This window comes from Manis javanica, chromosome 17, assembly GCF_040802235.1.
Source record: "Manis javanica isolate MJ-LG chromosome 17, MJ_LKY, whole genome shotgun sequence".
Classification (NCBI taxonomy): Eukaryota; Metazoa; Chordata; class Mammalia; order Pholidota; family Manidae; genus Manis; species Manis javanica.
In genome coordinates, this window is record NC_133172.1 from 13,172,630 (window position 1) to 13,190,616 (window position 17,987).

The 17,987-nt window shown below is 54.0% G+C and overlaps 1 protein-coding gene across 4 annotated transcripts; it reads left to right on the top strand.

Annotated features, from left to right (window-relative positions):
• The first annotated feature begins 1,328 nt into the window (after positions 1-1,328).
• Positions 1,329-17,971, top strand: PRX (periaxin). 4 transcript variants are annotated; one of them, XM_037013782.2, is made up of 7 exons: positions 1,329-1,426; positions 5,727-5,770; positions 5,854-5,952; positions 6,072-6,197; positions 8,246-8,402; positions 13,295-13,491; positions 14,113-17,971. In XM_037013782.2, exons 1-7 carry the CDS (start codon positions 1,384-1,386, stop codon positions 17,785-17,787), a joined length of 4,341 nt encoding a protein of 1,446 aa, XP_036869677.2. In that variant the 5' UTR covers positions 1,329-1,383; the 3' UTR covers positions 17,788-17,971. The 4 variants fall into 4 exon arrangements, with proteins under 4 accessions (XP_036869677.2, XP_036869678.2, XP_073082410.1 ...); XM_037013783.2 differs by lacking the exon at positions 1,329-1,426 and adding an exon at positions 2,413-2,472 and having other exon boundaries at positions 14,113-17,970; XM_073226309.1 differs by lacking the exon at positions 1,329-1,426 and adding an exon at positions 2,449-2,472 and having other exon boundaries at positions 5,858-5,952; positions 14,113-17,970.
• The last annotated feature ends 16 nt before the right edge of the window (positions 17,972-17,987 follow it).

Below are 17,987 nucleotides of genomic sequence, written 5' to 3' on the forward strand. Positions count from 1 at the left end.
GCTTGTTTCATTGATTTCTTCTCTAATGCCTGCCCAATTGTGAGTCCTGTGAGGGCAGTCATGGTCAGTGGTGTCCCCAGAACCACCCAACCCAGAGATAGCTACCCAGGCAGTGTCTGCAAATAGCTGGTGATTAAATGTAATAAATGAGAAGGAGCTACAAGGAAGGACATGTTTGGTCCTGGGAATACAGCCATGAATAAGGGCACAGTTCTCATCTCCTGGAAATATCATATGTGCTGAACTCTCTGGATTCAGGTAATTTGCACAGGCTATTCCCTCTGTCCATAACACTATTCCCCTCCCCCTTCTCTTGCCTACCTCCCAAGTCTCAGCACATATGTCCCCTCTTCCAAGAAGCCCTCTCTGACCTCTCTTTCTGGGCTGGAGCAGGCACCTTTCCTGGGCTCCCCCTTCAAGGCTCTGACCTCTCTGTCTGTGATTCTCCCATTGCAACCCTGGCCATTCTGGGTCTGTCTCCCTCTTGGACTGTGAACTCTGTGAAAGCAGGCCCAGGCTATCTCAGTCACACTGTGTCCCTAGCACCATCCAGCTTGGGGCTGGGCACAGGCCCAAGTGCTCATTGATTGTTTGCTGACATTGGAGAAATGCTGCTGCCGTTCTCTCGGAAGCTTCGGCTGAGTTTGTCTCTCTGCCAGAAGTCTCTTCCCTACTCTTAAACTTGGCTCCATCTTCCTCAACCCTCCAGTTGGATTTCAGATGTCCCCTTCTCCAGGGATCCTTTCGTGGGCCTACCTCCCATGCTGAATTTAGATCTGTCAATGTCGCAGCAAAAGGCCTGCCATCAAGGGCTTGTGAATGTTTGTTGAGTGAATAAATAAACAGATGAATGCTGGCATCAGTGAATGAATGAGAAACTGAAACTGCCAAGGGGTGAGGGTCTCCTCAGGCCCACCAGCAGCCCTGACCACCTGTCCCTTCCAGCCCTTCCGGGAGGAGGGTTCTGGCTGGGTTCCGGCCACACCCCAACCCCTGGTGGCTGCCAGGCCTGAAAGGCATTTCCCAACCTCAGCACATTCCTGCCTTCCCTGGCGTCTGAGAGTGGGCAGGGGGTATTTCAGAGAGATGGTGTGGGGGGCTAGCATTCTGGGATCCTGCCAACCTGTTCCTGGTCCCTGTACCCCCCCGGGACTAGGCTCCAGCCTCTCAGTATGGGGATGGGTATGGGTCTGCAGAGGGGTCAGTGCAGTTGGTGTGACAACTGAGGTGAGGGCCTGGTGGCTGCGCCTGGTGGGACAATGGAGAAGAAGCTGCTGACTTGCATTTTGGGGGTAATCCCCGACCTCACCCCAGCCTGGGTCCCAGGCCTGGGCGCAGAGAGCCCGGCGCATCTGAGGAAGCAGCCGGGTGGGTGTGAGGGGCATGTGGGGGTACTTGTGCTCCCTATGCCGCCCCCCGGGCTCTGGTGAGTGAGGGCTGGGGGCTGGGGGATGAGGGTAAGGCCTGATGGCCTTGGTTTGAGAGTTGGGCAGGTCTGGGTTCAAATTCATCACTACCAATTACCTATTGTGGGACCTTGGGTGTCACTCACCCTCTTTGAGCCTCCGTGTCTATCATGAAGGGGACAGAAGAGTGTTGCAAGGTCTTTGGGATCCAGCAGAACTGGAGTCGGACCCCAGTCCTGCTAACTCCTGACCATGTGTACAGCCAAAAACTGGGCATAATCTGCTCACCTTGCACCCTGGATTCCAGAAGCTGAGCTTTGGGGACCCAGCAAAGGAAATAGCACATGAAAGGTACTCCCCAATGGCAACTCCATTAATCAGAGAAGTGGGGCTTCCCCGTGCAGGTCTCCCTCAGGCCAAAGCCCCCTGGCAAGTGTAGCCAGCCCCCTAATTTGTGCGAATAACAATACAAAATCCTTATAAGTAGCACACCCTCTTGTCAGGCACTTTGAAAAGTTCTGGCCTCCTTTAATTCATGCAATCTTCACAGCAAACCAGTGAGGTGGGCACTTTTACTGTCCCTGTTTTGGAGATGAAAAAACTTTAGAGGCCCAGGAAGGTGCTGTGACTTGACAAAGATCACACAGCCAGGGAGTGGCTGAACTGGGATTTGAACCCAAACTGACCAGGAAAGGGAGTGGAAGGCATATTTTAGGGGCCTCAGGAATCAGTGGGGCCATGCCTGGGCCTAGGGTGCTGAGTCTTCAAGTGGTGGTAGCAACATCCAAATCTTTGGAGTGAGGCTCTGGGTGGACATCTTAGCCCCAGTGAGGGAACAGTGGCTCGGATTTGGGCTGTCTTGTGGCTCCCCACCCCCTTGGGGGTGGATGTAGCTGGGAGAGGGGGATGTTTGTTTCCCCACCATCCACCTCCGGGTGATGTCATGCCCCGGCAGCCAATGGCTGGGGTCTCCCCTTCCTCTCCCTCCCCATTCCTTTTGCCCTCCTGCCAGGGCTGGGCCTGAGCAGAAGGACAGAGCTCTCTTGAGGCGTCCAGAGGTCCAGCGGTAAGAGATCAGCTGGTCATTTCCCTCCCTGGTCAGGCTGAGAGGCCATAGGAATGAGACCCAGGGTCCTGGGAGGTGCTGGGAGGGTACCTGGGGCTCAGGAGGCAGCGTGGCATAGACTTTGAAGCCAGACCCTGGGTTCAAATCTCAATGTTCCCCTTTCTGGCTGTGCAGTCTTGGGCAACATACTTCACCCTTTGTGCCTTTGCTTTCCCATCTCTAAAATGGGCTTCTGGAGGCCACCTCACAGGGCTGGACATGACAGTAAATGAGTTGCTGTTCATAAAGAGCTAGGGTAGGATGCCTGGGGTGGGGCAGGCTTTTTGGCCCCTGGAATAGGGTGCTGGGGAGGCAGTGCTGATCCCTTGGGGGAGGCTGGTGCCCAATCTTGATTTTGTTTCTCATCCAAAGTTTCCCTTTGGTATGGGAGAAAGTAGAGTCACTGGTGAGCAAGGGCTGGATATAAGACACTTTGAGATGCACAGTCCATTCCCCACTTGCTGTCAGAGACCAGTGTACCTTTCTTGAGCACTTAACTATATGCTGGGAATATTCTAAGCACCTGCTGTTATCTATCTCACAAATCCTCAAAGCCATTCTCATTGGCTCCATTTTATAGAGGAAGAAACTGAGGCCCTGGGAGGTGAAATACCTTGCCCAAGTATTCAAACCTGAGAATGCTGGATCAGGGACTAACTGAGGCATCCGGAGGCCACTGCTGGAACACCTCCCCTCTGCCTCACTAGATGCACTCAGATAATGTCTAGGGGTCTGGATGAGTCAGGTCAGCTCCCACGCGCATTGCTGAGGGCACCAAGTCTGTGGTGGTTGCGGAAGCTGAGGTTCTGAGTGGGGAGAATTTCTAGATGAGGTTGGTACCAGCCACGGAGAGAAGAGGGTGCAGTAGGGCAAAGCTGGGGACTTCCTCAGCAGGTCCTCCTCAGCTGAAGGGCCCAGGGACAAATGGCAATCCCACCTCCCAGCCACTCTGAAGGGTGTGAGGGGCAACATAAATGGAAAGTTAAGGGAGATCCTGTGAGGATTTAATGAGCCACATCAGGGGAGGGTCTTTGCACATAGTAAGTGCTCAAAAAATGGAGACTGTAAGAATTCTGGAAGTTTAGGAATGAAGTAGGGTAGTGCCACAGGAACCGCTCAAGAAATGGGATGTTGGCATTTGGAGGGTCCTACTGACCTGGATTCACCAGGGGAGCCTGATTAGATCTTCCCCTAACACAAGTCAGGACTCCCCAGAAACTTCCCCGGCTTCCCTCCTGCCTAGATGGGCAGAGCTGGGAACAGAGAGTGCCTGGGGTGGGGTGGGCTTCCTTCTGAAGCTGCCCTCACCCCACCCCAGGAGCTGGGTACGTGGCTCAGGAAGGGCACAGTTGGGCTAAATATAACTTGGGCTGGCGGCTGTGCTGGGCAGGGATGAGGAAGGAGGGCACTCTCTTGCCCCTGCTCTGGCTGAGCTCCCTATGCTAGCCTCTGGGTGTGATCTTCACTGGTGACCGGCCTGTAGCAGGGAGCTTGGGGCCCAAGAGACCCTCGCCTCCATCTCCATCGCCTCCTACAAGTACCAGGCTGCTCCCACCCCCAGGCGCAGGATGCTATGCTGTGTCAGGGACTCGAGATTTCCAGACCTGAGTTCAAGTCCTGACTCCATCCCTGTGATAGCCCATCTCTTGACCCTCATTTACTCATCAGTAAAACGAAATATGAGGCCATATCTGTGAAGTGCCTCCCTTGCCCAGGGGTATCACCAAGGTCCCTCTACAAATGCCTGTTCCTGGACCCCTGATCAACCCAGCTCCTGCCCTGGCTGTGCTGCTGCTTGGGCCTTATCCAGTGCTTAGAGCCACCACTGCAAGTTAAGGGGCAGATCTGGGGTCAAGGGCATGGGTCCTAGCTGTGTGACCCCAGACGGGTCACTTCTCTCTGAGCCTCAATTTCCCACCCTAAAACAGCCACCACATTCAGGGTGATTTTGAGGCCTAGGTGCCAGCACAAGGCCCAGTTCAGAGGAAATGCCTCAGATGTGTGAGCCCATCCTACTTGGAGAGGCTGAGGGCTCAGAGGGGAGGCTGGGGAAGGACATGAAGACCAGGATCCTTAGGAGAGCCAGAGAGGAGCCCTCCGACACTGGCCCGGGGTTGTGGGGCCAGCCAGTGGAGTGGGTATAGCTGGAACATTGAGGGGTCCCTGTGTTCTTTATCTTGGCCACTGGTGGGCTATGAAGGGCCATTGTGCTGCTTGGGGTGGGTGGGCAGGGGCGGAATGTGATTGAGCACAGCAGACAGACCATTGTTTGAGGGAATGTGCCTCGTGGGGCCTGACCTTTTCCTGTGGACTGGGGGTTGGCGGGTTGGCATGCCAGGTCGGGGCCAGGAGGACAACGCCATGGTGGGGGTTGCAGACAGTATCCATCCCCTTTTCCCCAATAGGGCCTCTCAGGGAGGCTGCATGTGAAATCCAGGTCTGCTTCTTCTTGCTGTGCTGTGTGACCTTAAGCAAGGTTCGTGGCCTCTGGGAGGAGCTAGTGTCTTCCTCAGCAAGGTGGAAAGCGAAGGTCTTAGCACAAGACTGGCAAAGAGTAACCACTCAATACTCATTAGATATTATTATCTATATAAGGGGGCCACAGCTGTTGGACAAGTCTGAGTCCTGGCTTTGCCATTTGTGATGCAGGCGACTTCCCTTTTCCCAGCCTCAAGGGTCTTTGTAATGGGCTCAATAATTGTATTGATCTCACAAGGGTGTCCTGAGGTCCACATGCGATGACCCCTGTGGGACATTTGATGCAAGGTCAGGACCACAGTAAGTTCTTAGTAATAATAATAGCAAAGGCTCATAAAGCCGGGAACCTTATATTTACCGACTAATTTGGCCCGTCCAACAGCCTGTCAAGGTATGTGCTCATTCTGCCTATTTTATAGACGAGGGAACTGAGGCACAGAGAGATGAGGTGATTTGCCCATGTGGAGTACATGCAGTGTTTATAATTATTTATAGTGAAATCTGGTTCTCTTGGTCGGCCAAGGTGGTTGCCGCATGGTCTCTGCTGTCAGGCCTAGCAGACAGTTCTAGCTTTACTGTTTGTTGTCCAGCTGCGCCCCCTTGGGTAAGGGTCTTGTAAGCCTCGGCTTCCCCTCCTGCACTATGGCGATGGAGTATTGACAAAGCAAGGGAAGGGGCAGGCACTAGGAATCATCAGTGGGGTTAGCTGACAGTAATGCTCCTGTTACTTTTCTTAGAGCCCCGGACCCAGAAGGCCCAAGGAGCTGGAGGTCACCCTGAGGTGAGCACTGGCCCGTGCCACATGCCCCTCCCTACCCGTCCCTGGCCTGCCTGGAGCCTCATGCCCTGATCTCTCCCTGGCAGGCAGCAAGATCCCAGAGAAAGGACGCGAATCCTGTGGACAACTGTGCGGCACCCCAGGCTGGGCTCCGGTTAGGAGGGGGTGCCTGTGCCCAGGCGGCGGTGAGAGGACAGCTGTGGTGGGAGGGCCCTTCTCATATCCACCTCAACCTTTCCCTCTAAGCCTGGCTTCTTGCTCTGCTCCTCTCCTGGCCTCAAGCCTCCATCCCTGTTGCCCACAGGCTCAAAGGCAGCTGCTCCATGCAGAACTGAAGCTGGTCCTGCAGCAGAAGGGAAAGAGGAAGCAGGAGCCTGGGGCCCAGGTGACTCCCAGCAGTGCCATGGAGGCCAGGAGCCAGAGTGCTGAGGTGGGCACCCACACGTCCTGCCAGAGGGACTCGTGGAGCTTGGGTTGGGGGCACAGACTAGGGTGGCAAGGAGATACTTCCTGGCTTCTCTGCCTCAGTCTCCCAATCTGTGAAATGGAAATAGTAATAAGGGTCTATTTAATGGGTCACTGTGAGAGAAAAAAATTAACATATGTAAAGTGCTTAGCACAGTGCCTGGTGCAGTCTAAGATTCAAAGCAGCTAATTCTTTGGAGCATAATGGAAATGTATTAATAATGAGCTAGAGAAAATCGAGCAGAAACCCTTTGTTGAAAGAGGCAGGACAGTATAGGGGCTCAGGATATGGGCTTGGGACTTGAGCTGTGTGGCTCTGAGCAGGTGACCTAACCTCTCTAACCCTGTTTCCCAGCAGTGAAATGGGGCGACGGTCCCACCTCTGAGGGTGTTAAGGACTCACACTGGAGCTATTGGCACAGTGTCTGGCACCTAGGAAGCCTCTGTGAATATTAGCTTCTGTCATCATTATGGAGATAGAGCTCTTTCATTGATCACATCCTACTGGATGCCAAGCACAAGTGGGGTCTACTTTTACGGGAGCTATGCTGAGGCTGAGGGGTGGCAGGCAGGGGGTAGAGTGCAAGGAGGTCACTGCCTGCAGGATGGCCTGTGGGCTCTAAGGCCTGAGGTTGAGGCCCAGTCACTTAGCTTGCTGTGCAGTTTTAAGCAAATCACATCATTTTCTGGACTGTTGTGTCCTCTGTGACTGCTCAAGCTGCTGGATGAATGAAATTAGATGCTGCACATAAAATGCTTAGCCCAAGGCCTAAGCGGGGTGGTGAGGGTCATGCTGTTCCCTGCTGCCCCCAGCACAACTCTTCTTACCCCTTCTCACCGTGCTCCTCCAGGCCCTCCAGTCTGAGGGGCCACTGCTGTGGGCCAGCTGGCCAAACCTGGTTTCTCCTCTCCAAGTCCTGGGCTCAACTCCAGTCTGTGGCAAACCTCCGTGCCCTGCCCCATTACAGCATCCCCTCCGATACTTGTGGCTTCAGATCTCAGCTCACAAGAGACTCCTTCCAGTAAACCCATGTTACCCAACTTTACATAGGGAAATGGCCCAGAGAGGGCCAAGTTCTCCCTCAGAGACACACAGCAGACTGGGTTCCTGGATGACTGTTGAACTGAGGTCCCTCACTGCCTCTTCTAAGAAGTTTGAATGTGAATCCCAGAGTGTGCTGCTGGGCCAGAGCTAGGTCAGCACCATTTACAGTAAATACCAGAAATACCATGTCTTCTGGTCTACTACTCATTACCCACGTGCCCCCGCTTCTCTGAATTCCCTCTTCCATGGGCGTTATGCAGGTCTTGGGGACATACAGTCCACAATAGGGTACAGTCACCTCACACATATTCAGCCTTCTGGGAGGCCAATCCCATCCCCACCCACCTCTCCGTCCCTCACCATTTAAGGATCTAGCCTTTTCCTCGGAATCCCATCCTCAACCCTACCCCTTGTTCTGCTGTTACCAAAGCCCAAGCCATAATAGTTCAATCCCTCCCTTAGACTCTGGGTCCACGCCTCACCTCCGCACACACTCTAGCCACACCCCTCTCGTATCATTGGCCCCTCTCTGGCCAGGTTCTCTACCCGCGCGTGCTCTGACCAGGCTCCACCCTCAACCCCGCCCTCAGGCTGGACCCGCCCCCGAGAGCACAGCTCTGTCACCACTACCCGGACGCCTCTCAGTCACAGCTCAGGTTCGCTGTAGCCTCCCAGCTCGTCCCCACTGCGGGTCCCTTCTTCACGACAGTGGCCCTAGAGCTCCACTCAGGCCAGGGGACGTGCCCAGCCGAGCCGTTAAGCCGTCCCACGGGTCCCAGGGGGCGAGCGGCCTCACACATGCTTAAAGGGGAGATGCTGGAGTGGATGGGCCCGCACGACCTGTCTGAACTGCGCCGAGGGGCATGTGCCCCGAGGACCCGTTTAAGAGCCGTTTTTAAGCGGGATGGCTGGCTGTGGGCGAGGTCTGGCCCTAGCGCCCCTTGGCGACTCCTCGCTACCCTCTACAGGAGCTGAGGCGGGCGGAGTTGGTGGAGATCATCGTAGAGACGGAGGCGCAGACCGGGGTCAGCGGCATCAACGTAGCGGGCGGCGGCAAGGAGGGGATCTTCGTTCGCGAGCTGCGCGAGGACTCGCCCGCAGCCAAGAGCCTCAGCCTGCAGGAAGGTGGGCGGGGAATTGGGCGGGGCCTTCTTCGGGGGCGGGGGTCAGGAATCTGCACCAGGTCCAGAGCGTGACCAGTGATCAGAAGTTAAGGGCTTGGGGTTAAAGCTTTCTGTGTCCGTAGTGCGGTTGCTCAGAGCCTGATCTGTGGGTCCATTGTCCCAGTACGACTTCCAGACTTGTTTATTAGTCTGTGATCGTCCTGTGCCTCCGTTTTCTCATCTCAAAAATGGGAATAATTCTAGTACTTATGTCATAGAGTTGTTATGTGCATTAAATGAATCAGTATCTGAAAACACTTAGCACAGACCTACGTGGAGCATATAAGCACTATGTAAGTGCCAGTTACTGTTTTTGTTGTTGGAGCTGAAGATAAGAGGTGGAATTAACTTGAAGGGAGTGAGGAGGGGAGCTTAGTAAATAAGGGATGTTTTAGGTACTATGGGTGAGGCTGATGTGATTTATTCATGCAGCAACCACTTACCAAGTTAGTTCTACTTCCAGATAGGTGCTTGGGCCACTGCAGTGAACTAAACTGACAATACTCTCTGCACTTAGGGAGCTTACATTCTAGTGGGGAGAGACATATTTAAGCAAAATGTGTAAAGTAATAGTAAATTAGAAGGCAATATGTGTTACAGTACCTGCATTAAACATTTTTTTTATTAAGTTATTATTGATATACACTCTTATGAAGGTATCACATGAAAAAACAATGTGGTTAATACATTTACCCATATTATCAAGTCCCCACCCATACCCCAATGCAGTCACTGTCCATCAGTGTAGTAAGGTGCCACAGATTCACTATTGCCTTCTCTGTGAAGCACTGTTTTCCCCATGACCCCTCACACCATGTGTACTAAACATAATACCCCTCAATCCCCTTCTCCCTCCCTCCCCAGCTGCCCTCCCACACTCCTCCCCTTTGGTAACCACTAGTTCCTTCTTCGAGTCTCTGAGTCTGCTGCTATTTTGTTCCTTCAGTTTTGCTTCGTTGTTATACTCCACAAATGAGGGAAATCATTTGGTACTTGTCTTTCTCCACCTGGCTTATTTCACTGAGCATAATGTCCTCCAGCTCCATCCATGTTGTTGCAAATGGTAGGATTTCTTTCTTTCTTAGGGCTGAATAGTATTCCATTGTGTAATGTACCACATCTTCTTTATCCATTCATCTACTGATGGACACTTAGGTTGCTTCCATATCTTGGCTATTGTAAAAAGTGCTGCGATAAACATAGGGGTACATATATCTTTTTGAATCCGAGAAATTGTATTCTTTGGGTAAATTCCAAGGAGTGGGATTCCCAGGTCAAATGGTATTTCTATTTTTAGTTTTTTGAGGAACCTCCATATTGCTTTCCACAATGGTTGAACTAGCTTACATTCTCACCAGCAGTGTAGGAGGGTTCCCCTTTCTCTGCATCCTTGCCAGCACTCGTTGTTCCTAGTCTTTTCGATGCTTGCCATCCTTACTGGTGTGAGGTGATGTCTCATTGTGGTTTTAATTTGCATTTCCCTGTTGATTAGTGATGTGGAGCATCTTTTCATGTGTCTGTTTGCCATCTGAATTTCTTCTTTGGAGAACTGTCTCTTCATATCCTCTGCCCATTGGTTAATCAGGTTATTTGTTTTTTGGGTTTTGTGTACGTTCTTTATATATTTTGGATGCTAACCCCTTGTCGGATATGTCATTTACAAATATATTCTCCCATACTGTAGGATGCCTTTTTGTTCTGTTGATGGTGTTCTTTGCTGTACAGAAGATTTTCAGTTTGATGTAGTCCCATGTGTTCATTTTTGCTTTTGTTTCCCTTGCTCAAGGAGATGCGTTTAGGAAAAAGTTGCTCATGTTTATATTTAGGAGATTTTTGCCTATGTTGTCTTCTAAGAGTTTTATGGTTTCATAACTTACATTCAGGTGTTTGATCCATTTTGAGTTTACTTTTGTGTATGGGGTTAAACAATAATCCAGTTTCATTCTCTTACATGTAGCTGTCCAGTTTTGCCAACACCAGCTGTTGAAGAGGCTGTCATTTCCCCCTTGTAGTCCATGGCTCGTTTATCATATATTAATTGACCACATATGGTTGGGTTTATATCAGGGCTCTCTAGTCTGTTCCATTGGTCTATGGGTCTGTTCTTGTGCCAGTACCAAATTGTCTTGATTACTGTGGCTTTGTAGTAGAGCTTGAAGTTGGGGAGCATAATCCCCCCAGCTTTATTCTTCCTTCTCAGGATTGCTTTGGCTATTTGGGGTCTTTTGTGGTTCCATATGAATTTTAGAATGATTTTCTCTGTACCTACATTTTTAAATAGGATAAAGTAGGAGTCCAGGAGTAAAGGCCAGAAGGAGGTAAGGGAATGAGCTATGTGGCTGTGATTCCCACTCATCCAGCACCAAATGCAGTGGTATATTTTTCCCCTACATATATGTATAACAGTAACAATATTATACACAGCAATAATAGTAGTGTAACTTCATTTGGGTATCCAGACCCGATTCTAATGTGTTTAAGCATGTGGGAGGGGGTCTTCCAACACATACTTACACCAAGCAATTCTCCACACCAGCAGGGTGTTGGAGAACTCAACTCAATTCTGATGTTATCTGCCCCGAGACAGCACCAGATCCCAGGTTAAGGGCTCCATCCTACAAGACTGCCCTCTATCCTCAACTCTAGACGCGTTTGCAAGTCCTCGGCAGTTACCTCTGCTTCTGACCTACCTGCTACAGATTGGAGGTTCCCACAGCCTCCCCCTTAGGTTTGATTAATTTCCTAGAGTGGCTCACAGAACTCAGGAAAACACTTATGTTTACCAGTTTAATAAAGGATACCGAAAAGGATGCAAATTAACAGCCAGATGAAGAGAGACACAGGGCAAGATCCCAAATAAAGGAGTTTCTGTTCTCGTGGAGCTTGGGGCCTGCCCCTGTAGCAGGTGGAGGCCTTCTGGGTCCCCAAGCTTAGAAGCTCTCTCCTACGGAGAAGCAGGATCCAATCGAGCAGAGCAGGCAGAACAGAGAGTTGAGCTCCTCCCCAGGGGTTTTGTGAGGGCTTCATTGCATAGTCATGATTGACTAAATTATTTCCCCTTGACTGACCCAGCCTCCAGCCCCTGCCCTCCGGTGGGGTCCAAAAGTCTCTCATTAACATGACAAAACACCCCTTTCACCTTTAAGACTGCTGTTTTCAGGAACTGTGGATGAAGATCAAATATACATGGGAAATACATATTTGGTCATACAAATGACCAAATATGTATTTCTTATAACTCATTATATCACAGTGGCCATCTGGAAGAGCATTCCAGTCAGAGAGAACAGCTAGTGCAAATGCCCTAGGGTGGGAATGTATGTGGCTTGTTGGACAAACAAGTTAGTGAAGAGAAGAGTTAAGAGATGAGGCCAGAGAGGTGCCAGGAAGGGCAGTTCTTAGAGGGCGAGGACTTTGGATTTTAATCTGGGAGCATTGTGAGTAGAGGAGGAGCATGGCCCGACTGTGTTGAACTGCTGTGGACTAGAGGTGGAGAGCAGGGAGACCAACCAAAAGGATACTGTGATTATCCAGGTAAAAGAGTGATGCTTGGGGCCAAAATGGAGTTATTAGAGGTGAAGAGAAGGGTTTGGGTTCAGGATATATTTTGGAGGAAGAGCCTTCAGGACTGGATATGGGTATGATGGAAAGAGAGGGGTCAAGTATATGTCCAAGGATTCTTGATCTGAGGATGGAATTTGTAGTCCACAAACGGGGAACAACTGGGGCTGGAGCTTTGTGGAGGACTACCAGGAGTACAGTTCGGATCTGTCAGATGGGAGGTGTTTTGTGGACACCAAGGTGGCAATGTGGAGGGGCAGTTGTGTATGTGAGTCTGGGATATGTGAGTTGGATATGGAAGGGAGAGTGCTGGGATGTGGAGCACTTGGAAGTTGGCAGCATATTTATGATCTTCCCAGTCTGAATGAGCTTCCCAAAGGGGTGAGCAGAGCATGTAGATGGAGAAGAGGTCCAAGTCTTGACCTCTGGGACAGTGTGTCTTTAAGAAGTCAAGAAAATGAAAAGGAATCTTCCAGGGTGTGGCACTCCTGGAAGCCAAACCAAGAAAGTGGAGGAAGGAGTGAGAGTGAAGTCAGGTCAAAGGCCAAGGAGTCCAAGCAGATGAAGTCTGGGACTTGACCATTGGATTTAACTACACAGAGGTCACTGCAAGGGACCTCAAGAGGAGCAGTTCAGGGTTCTGGGAGGGGGTGTCAGAGTGTGATTGGAGAAGTGGAAATAATGTAGCTGACAACTCAATGCATTTTGCCATTAAGGTGAACAGATAAATGGGGCAGGAGCTCCAGGAGGAGTGAGGTCAAGACAACCTTTCTTATGGGAGAAGTAATGGTATGTTTTCTATTGATGGTAATAATGTAGAAGAGAAGGACAAATTGATGATGTGGGGAGAGAGGGGAATTCCTGGAGGATGTTCCTGACATGGCAGTGGAGGGAGTGACCTGGGCTAGGAATGGAGACAATTAATTCTTAGGAACAGACAGAGAGTAGAGTAAATCACAAGAGCAGGGGTGTGAGTAATGGGGCAGGGGCTTCTGTTCTGTCAGTACAGGAAGCAAAAGCAGTGTCTGAAACGTGAGGATGGGGGAGGGGAATGTAAAGGTGCTGAGTGTGGCCTAAATGGGCATGAATTTGGTCAGTGTTGGATGTGGAGCTAAGGCCAAGGGTTGGGCTCTGATCTTAAGCATCTGGACCTCAAACTGGGAGGAGTTTGCTCTCCAGCCCATGTTGGGGAATAGAAGAGCCAAAATTTTGGGCAGTGGCTCCAGGAAGTGGGTAGAACCAGGTCTGGGTAAGCAGGACCCTATGCCCTGCCCATCTCTATGTCACCTGCAGGGGACCAGCTGCTGAGTGCCCGTGTGTTCTTTGAAAACTTCAAGTATGAGGACGCACTACGCCTGCTGCAATGTGCTGAGCCTTACAAGGTTTCCTTCTGCCTCAAGCGCACTGTGCCCACTGGGGACCTGGCGCTGCGGCCTGGGACCGTGGCTGGCTACGAGATCAAGGGCCCGCGGGCCAAGGTGGCCAAGCTGGTACGCGTGCTTAGCCCGGCCCCAGCCCCGGACTGCCCCAGGGATCCTGCCTCTGCGCCATGAGCCCCACTCCTCCATCATGTTTTGTCACTAACCCAATGCTAATCCCACCCTCTGCCCCCTGTTCTCTGCCCCTAGACGTCTCCCTGGTGGGGGTGGTCCTACCCATTCCAGAACAGGACCCTTGCCTACCCAGAGAGGCATCCCCACCATCAGCCGTAGGCTTGTCAAGGGTCCTGAGGGGACTTCAAACCAGGAAGGCCAGTACAAGTCTTAATACTGCCCACTTACTGCTAAGTGACTCTGGACAAGTTTCTTTCCCTCCCTGGGCCTCAGTTTCCCCATCTCTGGAATGAAGGTAGTGGGAAATATCCTGGATGAGGACCTAGAAGTCTTGGGTCCCAGTTCCTACACTCCTGTTGACTCACTGTGAGATTCTTAATGAATACCTTTGCCTTCTGGGGCAGTAGTGGTGAAACGACAGAAAGGAAGTGGGGATGTTGTTTCCATCCAACAAGATGCTCCATTCAACACATCCCCAGCCTGGTACAACATCAGATGGGACTCCCCTATCCACCCCGGGCCTCCCACTGTCCCACTGCCTTTCTCCTCTCTCCCCAGAACATCCAGAGTCTCTCCCCTGTGAAGAAGAAGAAGATGGTGGTGCCCGGGGCCCTGGGGTACCCTGCAGACCTGGCCCCCGTTGACGTCGAATTCTCCTTTCCCAAGTTTTCCCGTCTGCGTCGGGGCCTCAAAGCTGAGGCTGTCAAGGGTCCTGTCCCAGCTGCCCCCACCCGCCGGCGCCTACAGCTGCCTCGGCTGCGTGTCCGAGAAGTGGCCGAAGAGGCCCAGGCAGCCCGACTGGCTGCCGCTGCCCCTCCCCCCAGGAAGGTCAAAGCTGAGGCTGAGGTGGCAGCAGGAGCCCGTTTCACAGCCCCTCAGGTGGAGCTGGTTGGGCCCCGGCTGCCAGGTGCCGAGGTGGGTGTCCCCCAGGTGTCGGCCCCCAAGGGGGAGGTGGCTCTCCACCTGCCAGCCCTTGGGCTAGGAGTCCCAGCTGCGCCTGCTGTGGAGCCTGTGGCCTTAGGGATCCAGGTCCCCCAAGTGGAGCTGCCCACCTTGCCCTTGCTACCCACTCTGCCCACACTTCCCTGCCTGGAGACCCGGGAAGGGGCTGTGGCTGTAGTGGTGCCCACCCTGGATGTGGCAGCGCCTACAGTGGGGATGGACCTGGCCTTGCCAGGCACGGAGGTGGAGGCCCGAGAAGAGGTGCCTGAGGTGGCCCTGAAGATGCCCCACCTCAGCTTTCCCCGCTTTGGGGCTCGAGCGAAGGAAGTTGCTGAGGCCAAGGTGGCCAAGGGCAGCCCCGAGGCCAGGGTGAAGGCCCCCAGATTGCGAATGCCTACCTTCGGGCTTTCTCTCCTGGAGCCCCGGCCTGCTGCCCCTGAAGCTGTTGCTGAGAGCAAGCTGAAGCTACCCATCATCAAGATGCCCTCCTTTGGCATAGGTGTCTCAGCCCCTGAGGTCAAGATGCCCAAAGGGCCTGAAGTGAAGCTCCCCAAGGTCCCTGACATCAAGCTCCCAAAAGTGCCTGAGGCAGCCCTCCCAGGTGTGCAGCTCCCAGAGGTGGAGCTCCCAAAGGTGTCAGAGATGAAGCTCCCAAAGGTGCCCGAGGTGGCCGTGCCTGAGGTGCGTCTCCCAGAAGTGCAGCTCCCAAAAGTTCCAGAGATGAAGCTCCCGAAGGTGCCTGAGGTAGCCGTGCCTGAGGTGCAACTCCTGGAAGTGCAGCTCCCCAAAGTTCCAGAGATGAAACTCCCTGAAATGAAGCTCCCAAAGGTGCCTGAGATGGCCGTACCTGAGGTGCATCTCCCAGAGGTGCAGCTGCCCAAAGTCCCTGAGGTGAGGCTCCCAAAGGTGCCCGAGATGGCCGTGCCTGAGGTGCGTCTCCCAGAGGTGCAGCTCCCAAAAGTTCCAGAGATGAAGCTCCCCAAGGTGCCCGAGGTGGCCATGCCAGATGTGCATCTCCCAGAGGTGCAGCTCCTGAAAGTTCCAGAGATGAAGCTCCCAAAGATGCCTGAGATGGCCGTGCCTGAAGTGCGACTCCCAGAGGTGCAACTGCCAAAAGTCTCAGAGGTGAAACTCCCTGAGATAAAACTCCCCAAAGTGCCCGAGGTGACTGTGCCTGACGTGCACCTCCTGGAGGTGCAGCTGCCAAAGGTGTCAGAGATACAGCTGCCAGAAATGCAAGTGCCAAAGGTCCCAGATGTGCAACTAAAAGCTGCCAGGGCAGAGCAGGCAGAGGGGATGGAGTTTGGCTTCAAGATGCCCAAGATGGCCATGCCAAAGCTGGGGAGGACAGGGTCCCCATCACAAGGCAAGCCAGGCGAGGCAGGGGCTGAGGTCCTGGGGAAGCTGGTTACACTTCCCTGTCTGCAGCCAGAGGTGGGCAGCGAAGTTCGTGTGGGTGTCCCCTCTCTCACACTCCCCTCGGTGGAGCTAGACCTGCCCAGAGCCCTCAGCCTGGAGGGCCATGTCCCAGCAGTCGGAGTGCACAAGGTGGAGCAGGCAGAGGGTCCCAGGGAGGCAGCAGGGGTTGGGGAAGTGGCCTTCCGCATGCCCTCTGTTGAGATCGTCACTCCACAGCTGTCCACGACAGAAGTGGAGGAAGGGCGGCTAGAGGTGATGGAGATGAAAGTCAAGCCCTCCTCCAAGTTCTCTCTGCCTAAGTTTGGACTCTCCGGGCAGAAGGGGGCCAAGGCAGAGGTTGAGGGGGCTGGGCGAGCCACCAAGCTGAAGGTGTCCAAGTTCGCCATCTCACTCCCCAAGGCTCGGGTAGGGACTGAGGCTGAGCCCAAAGGGGCTGGGGAGGCAGGCCTGCTGCCTGCCCTCGATTTGTCCATCCCACGACTCAGTCTGGATGCCCATCTGCCCACAGGCAAGGTGGAGGTGGCAGGGGCCGATGTCAAGCACAAGGGACCCAGGTTTGCCCTGCCCATGTTTGGGGTCAAAGGCCAGGACACCGAAGCAGGAGAACTAGCAGCAGGGGTGGCTGAGCTGGAGGGCAAGGGCTGGGGTTGGGATGGGAGGGTGAAGATGCCCAAGCTGAAGATGCCCTCCTTTGGGCTGGCACGGGGGAAGGAAGCAGAAACCCAGGGTGGGCGTGTTAGCCCTGGGGCCAAGCTAGAGCCAATGGCTGCCCACCTTAAGATCCCTGAGGTGGAGCTGGTCACGCTGGGGGCCCAGGATGAAGGTGGAGCAGAGGGGGTGGTTGCCGTCAGTGGAGTCGGGCTGTCAGGCTTGCAGGCGTCCACAACCAGGCAGGCAGGCACTGAGGGCCAGGAGGCAGGGCTGAGGATGCCCCTGGGCATCTCCCTGCCCCAGGTGGAGCTGGCCAGCTTTGGGGAGGCCACTCTGAGCACCAGTGCAGGACAACAGGCCGACAGCATGGCCCCTTCAGCAGAGGGCACAGCAGGCTACAGGGTCCAGGTGCCTCAGGTGACCTTGTCTCTGCCTGGAGCCCAGGTGGCAGGTGGTGAGTTGTTGGTGGGAGAGGGTGTCTTTAAGATGCCCGCTGTGACAGTGCCCCAGCTGGAGCTGGATGTGGGGCTGAGCCGAGAGGCGCAGGTGGGTGAGGCAGCCGCAGGGGAGGGTGGGCTGAGGCTGAAGATGCCCACACTGGGGGCCAGAGCTGGGGCTGGGGGAGAGGGGTCCAGAGACCAGTCCCCAGGGGCCGAGCGTGCCTTCCGCCTCTCACTGCCCAACGTGGAGCTCTCGCCACCCGCCGTGGGCACCCATGCTGAGTATCAGGTAGCGGAGAACGAGGGGTGTGCGGGACACAAGCCCAAGGTGCGGCTGCCACGGTTTAGCCTGGCGCGGGCCAAGGAGGGGGCTGAGGAAGGCGAGAAGGCCAAGAGCCCGAAACTCAAGCTGCCGCGTGTAGGCTTCAGCCAGAGTGAGGCAGTCGCCGGGGAAGGCTCCCCCAGCCCGGACGAGGAGGAGGGCAGTGGGGAAGGGGCCTCAGGACGCCGCGGCCGGGTCCGAGTCCGCCTGCCCCGTGTGGGCCTGGCTACCCCTTCCAAGGCTTCTTGGGGACAGGAGGGTGAGGCAGCTCCCAAGTCCCCTGGCGGGGAGAAGTCCCCCAAGTTCCGCTTCCCCCGGGTGGGTCTAAGTCCCAAGGCCCGGAGCGGGGACCAGGAAGAGGGTGGATTCCGGGTTCGGCTGCCCAGCGTGGGATTCTCGGAGACAGGGGGCGCTCCAGGCCCCACCAGGATGGAGGGGGCTCAGGCTGCTGTTATCTGAAGCCCCTGGGCAAAGGGAGGCTCCCCTCCCACCTTCCCATCCCCACCTCCCCCTCGTTTGTGTGTGAGATAACTAGCACTAACCCTCAGAGGGTCGGGGCTGACCGGGCAGGGCTGGTCATTGGCAGCAGTGTCTGTATCTTGCCAAGCCATGTGAATAAAATAATTCAGAGGTAGGTAGCCTTGTGTCCTTCTCTGTGT

Coding starts and splice junctions, on each gene's coding strand:
- PRX (XM_037013782.2), top strand. CDS start 1,384: ATGTGGGGGTACTTGTGCTCCCTATGCCGCCCCCCGGGCTCTG. Junction 1,427..5,726: donor ATGCCGCCCCCCGGGCTCTG/GTGAGTGAGGGC, acceptor TACTTTTCTTAG/AGCCCCGGACCCAGAAGGCC. Junction 5,771..5,853: donor GAGCTGGAGGTCACCCTGAG/GTGAGCACTGGC, acceptor TCTCCCTGGCAG/GCAGCAAGATCCCAGAGAAA.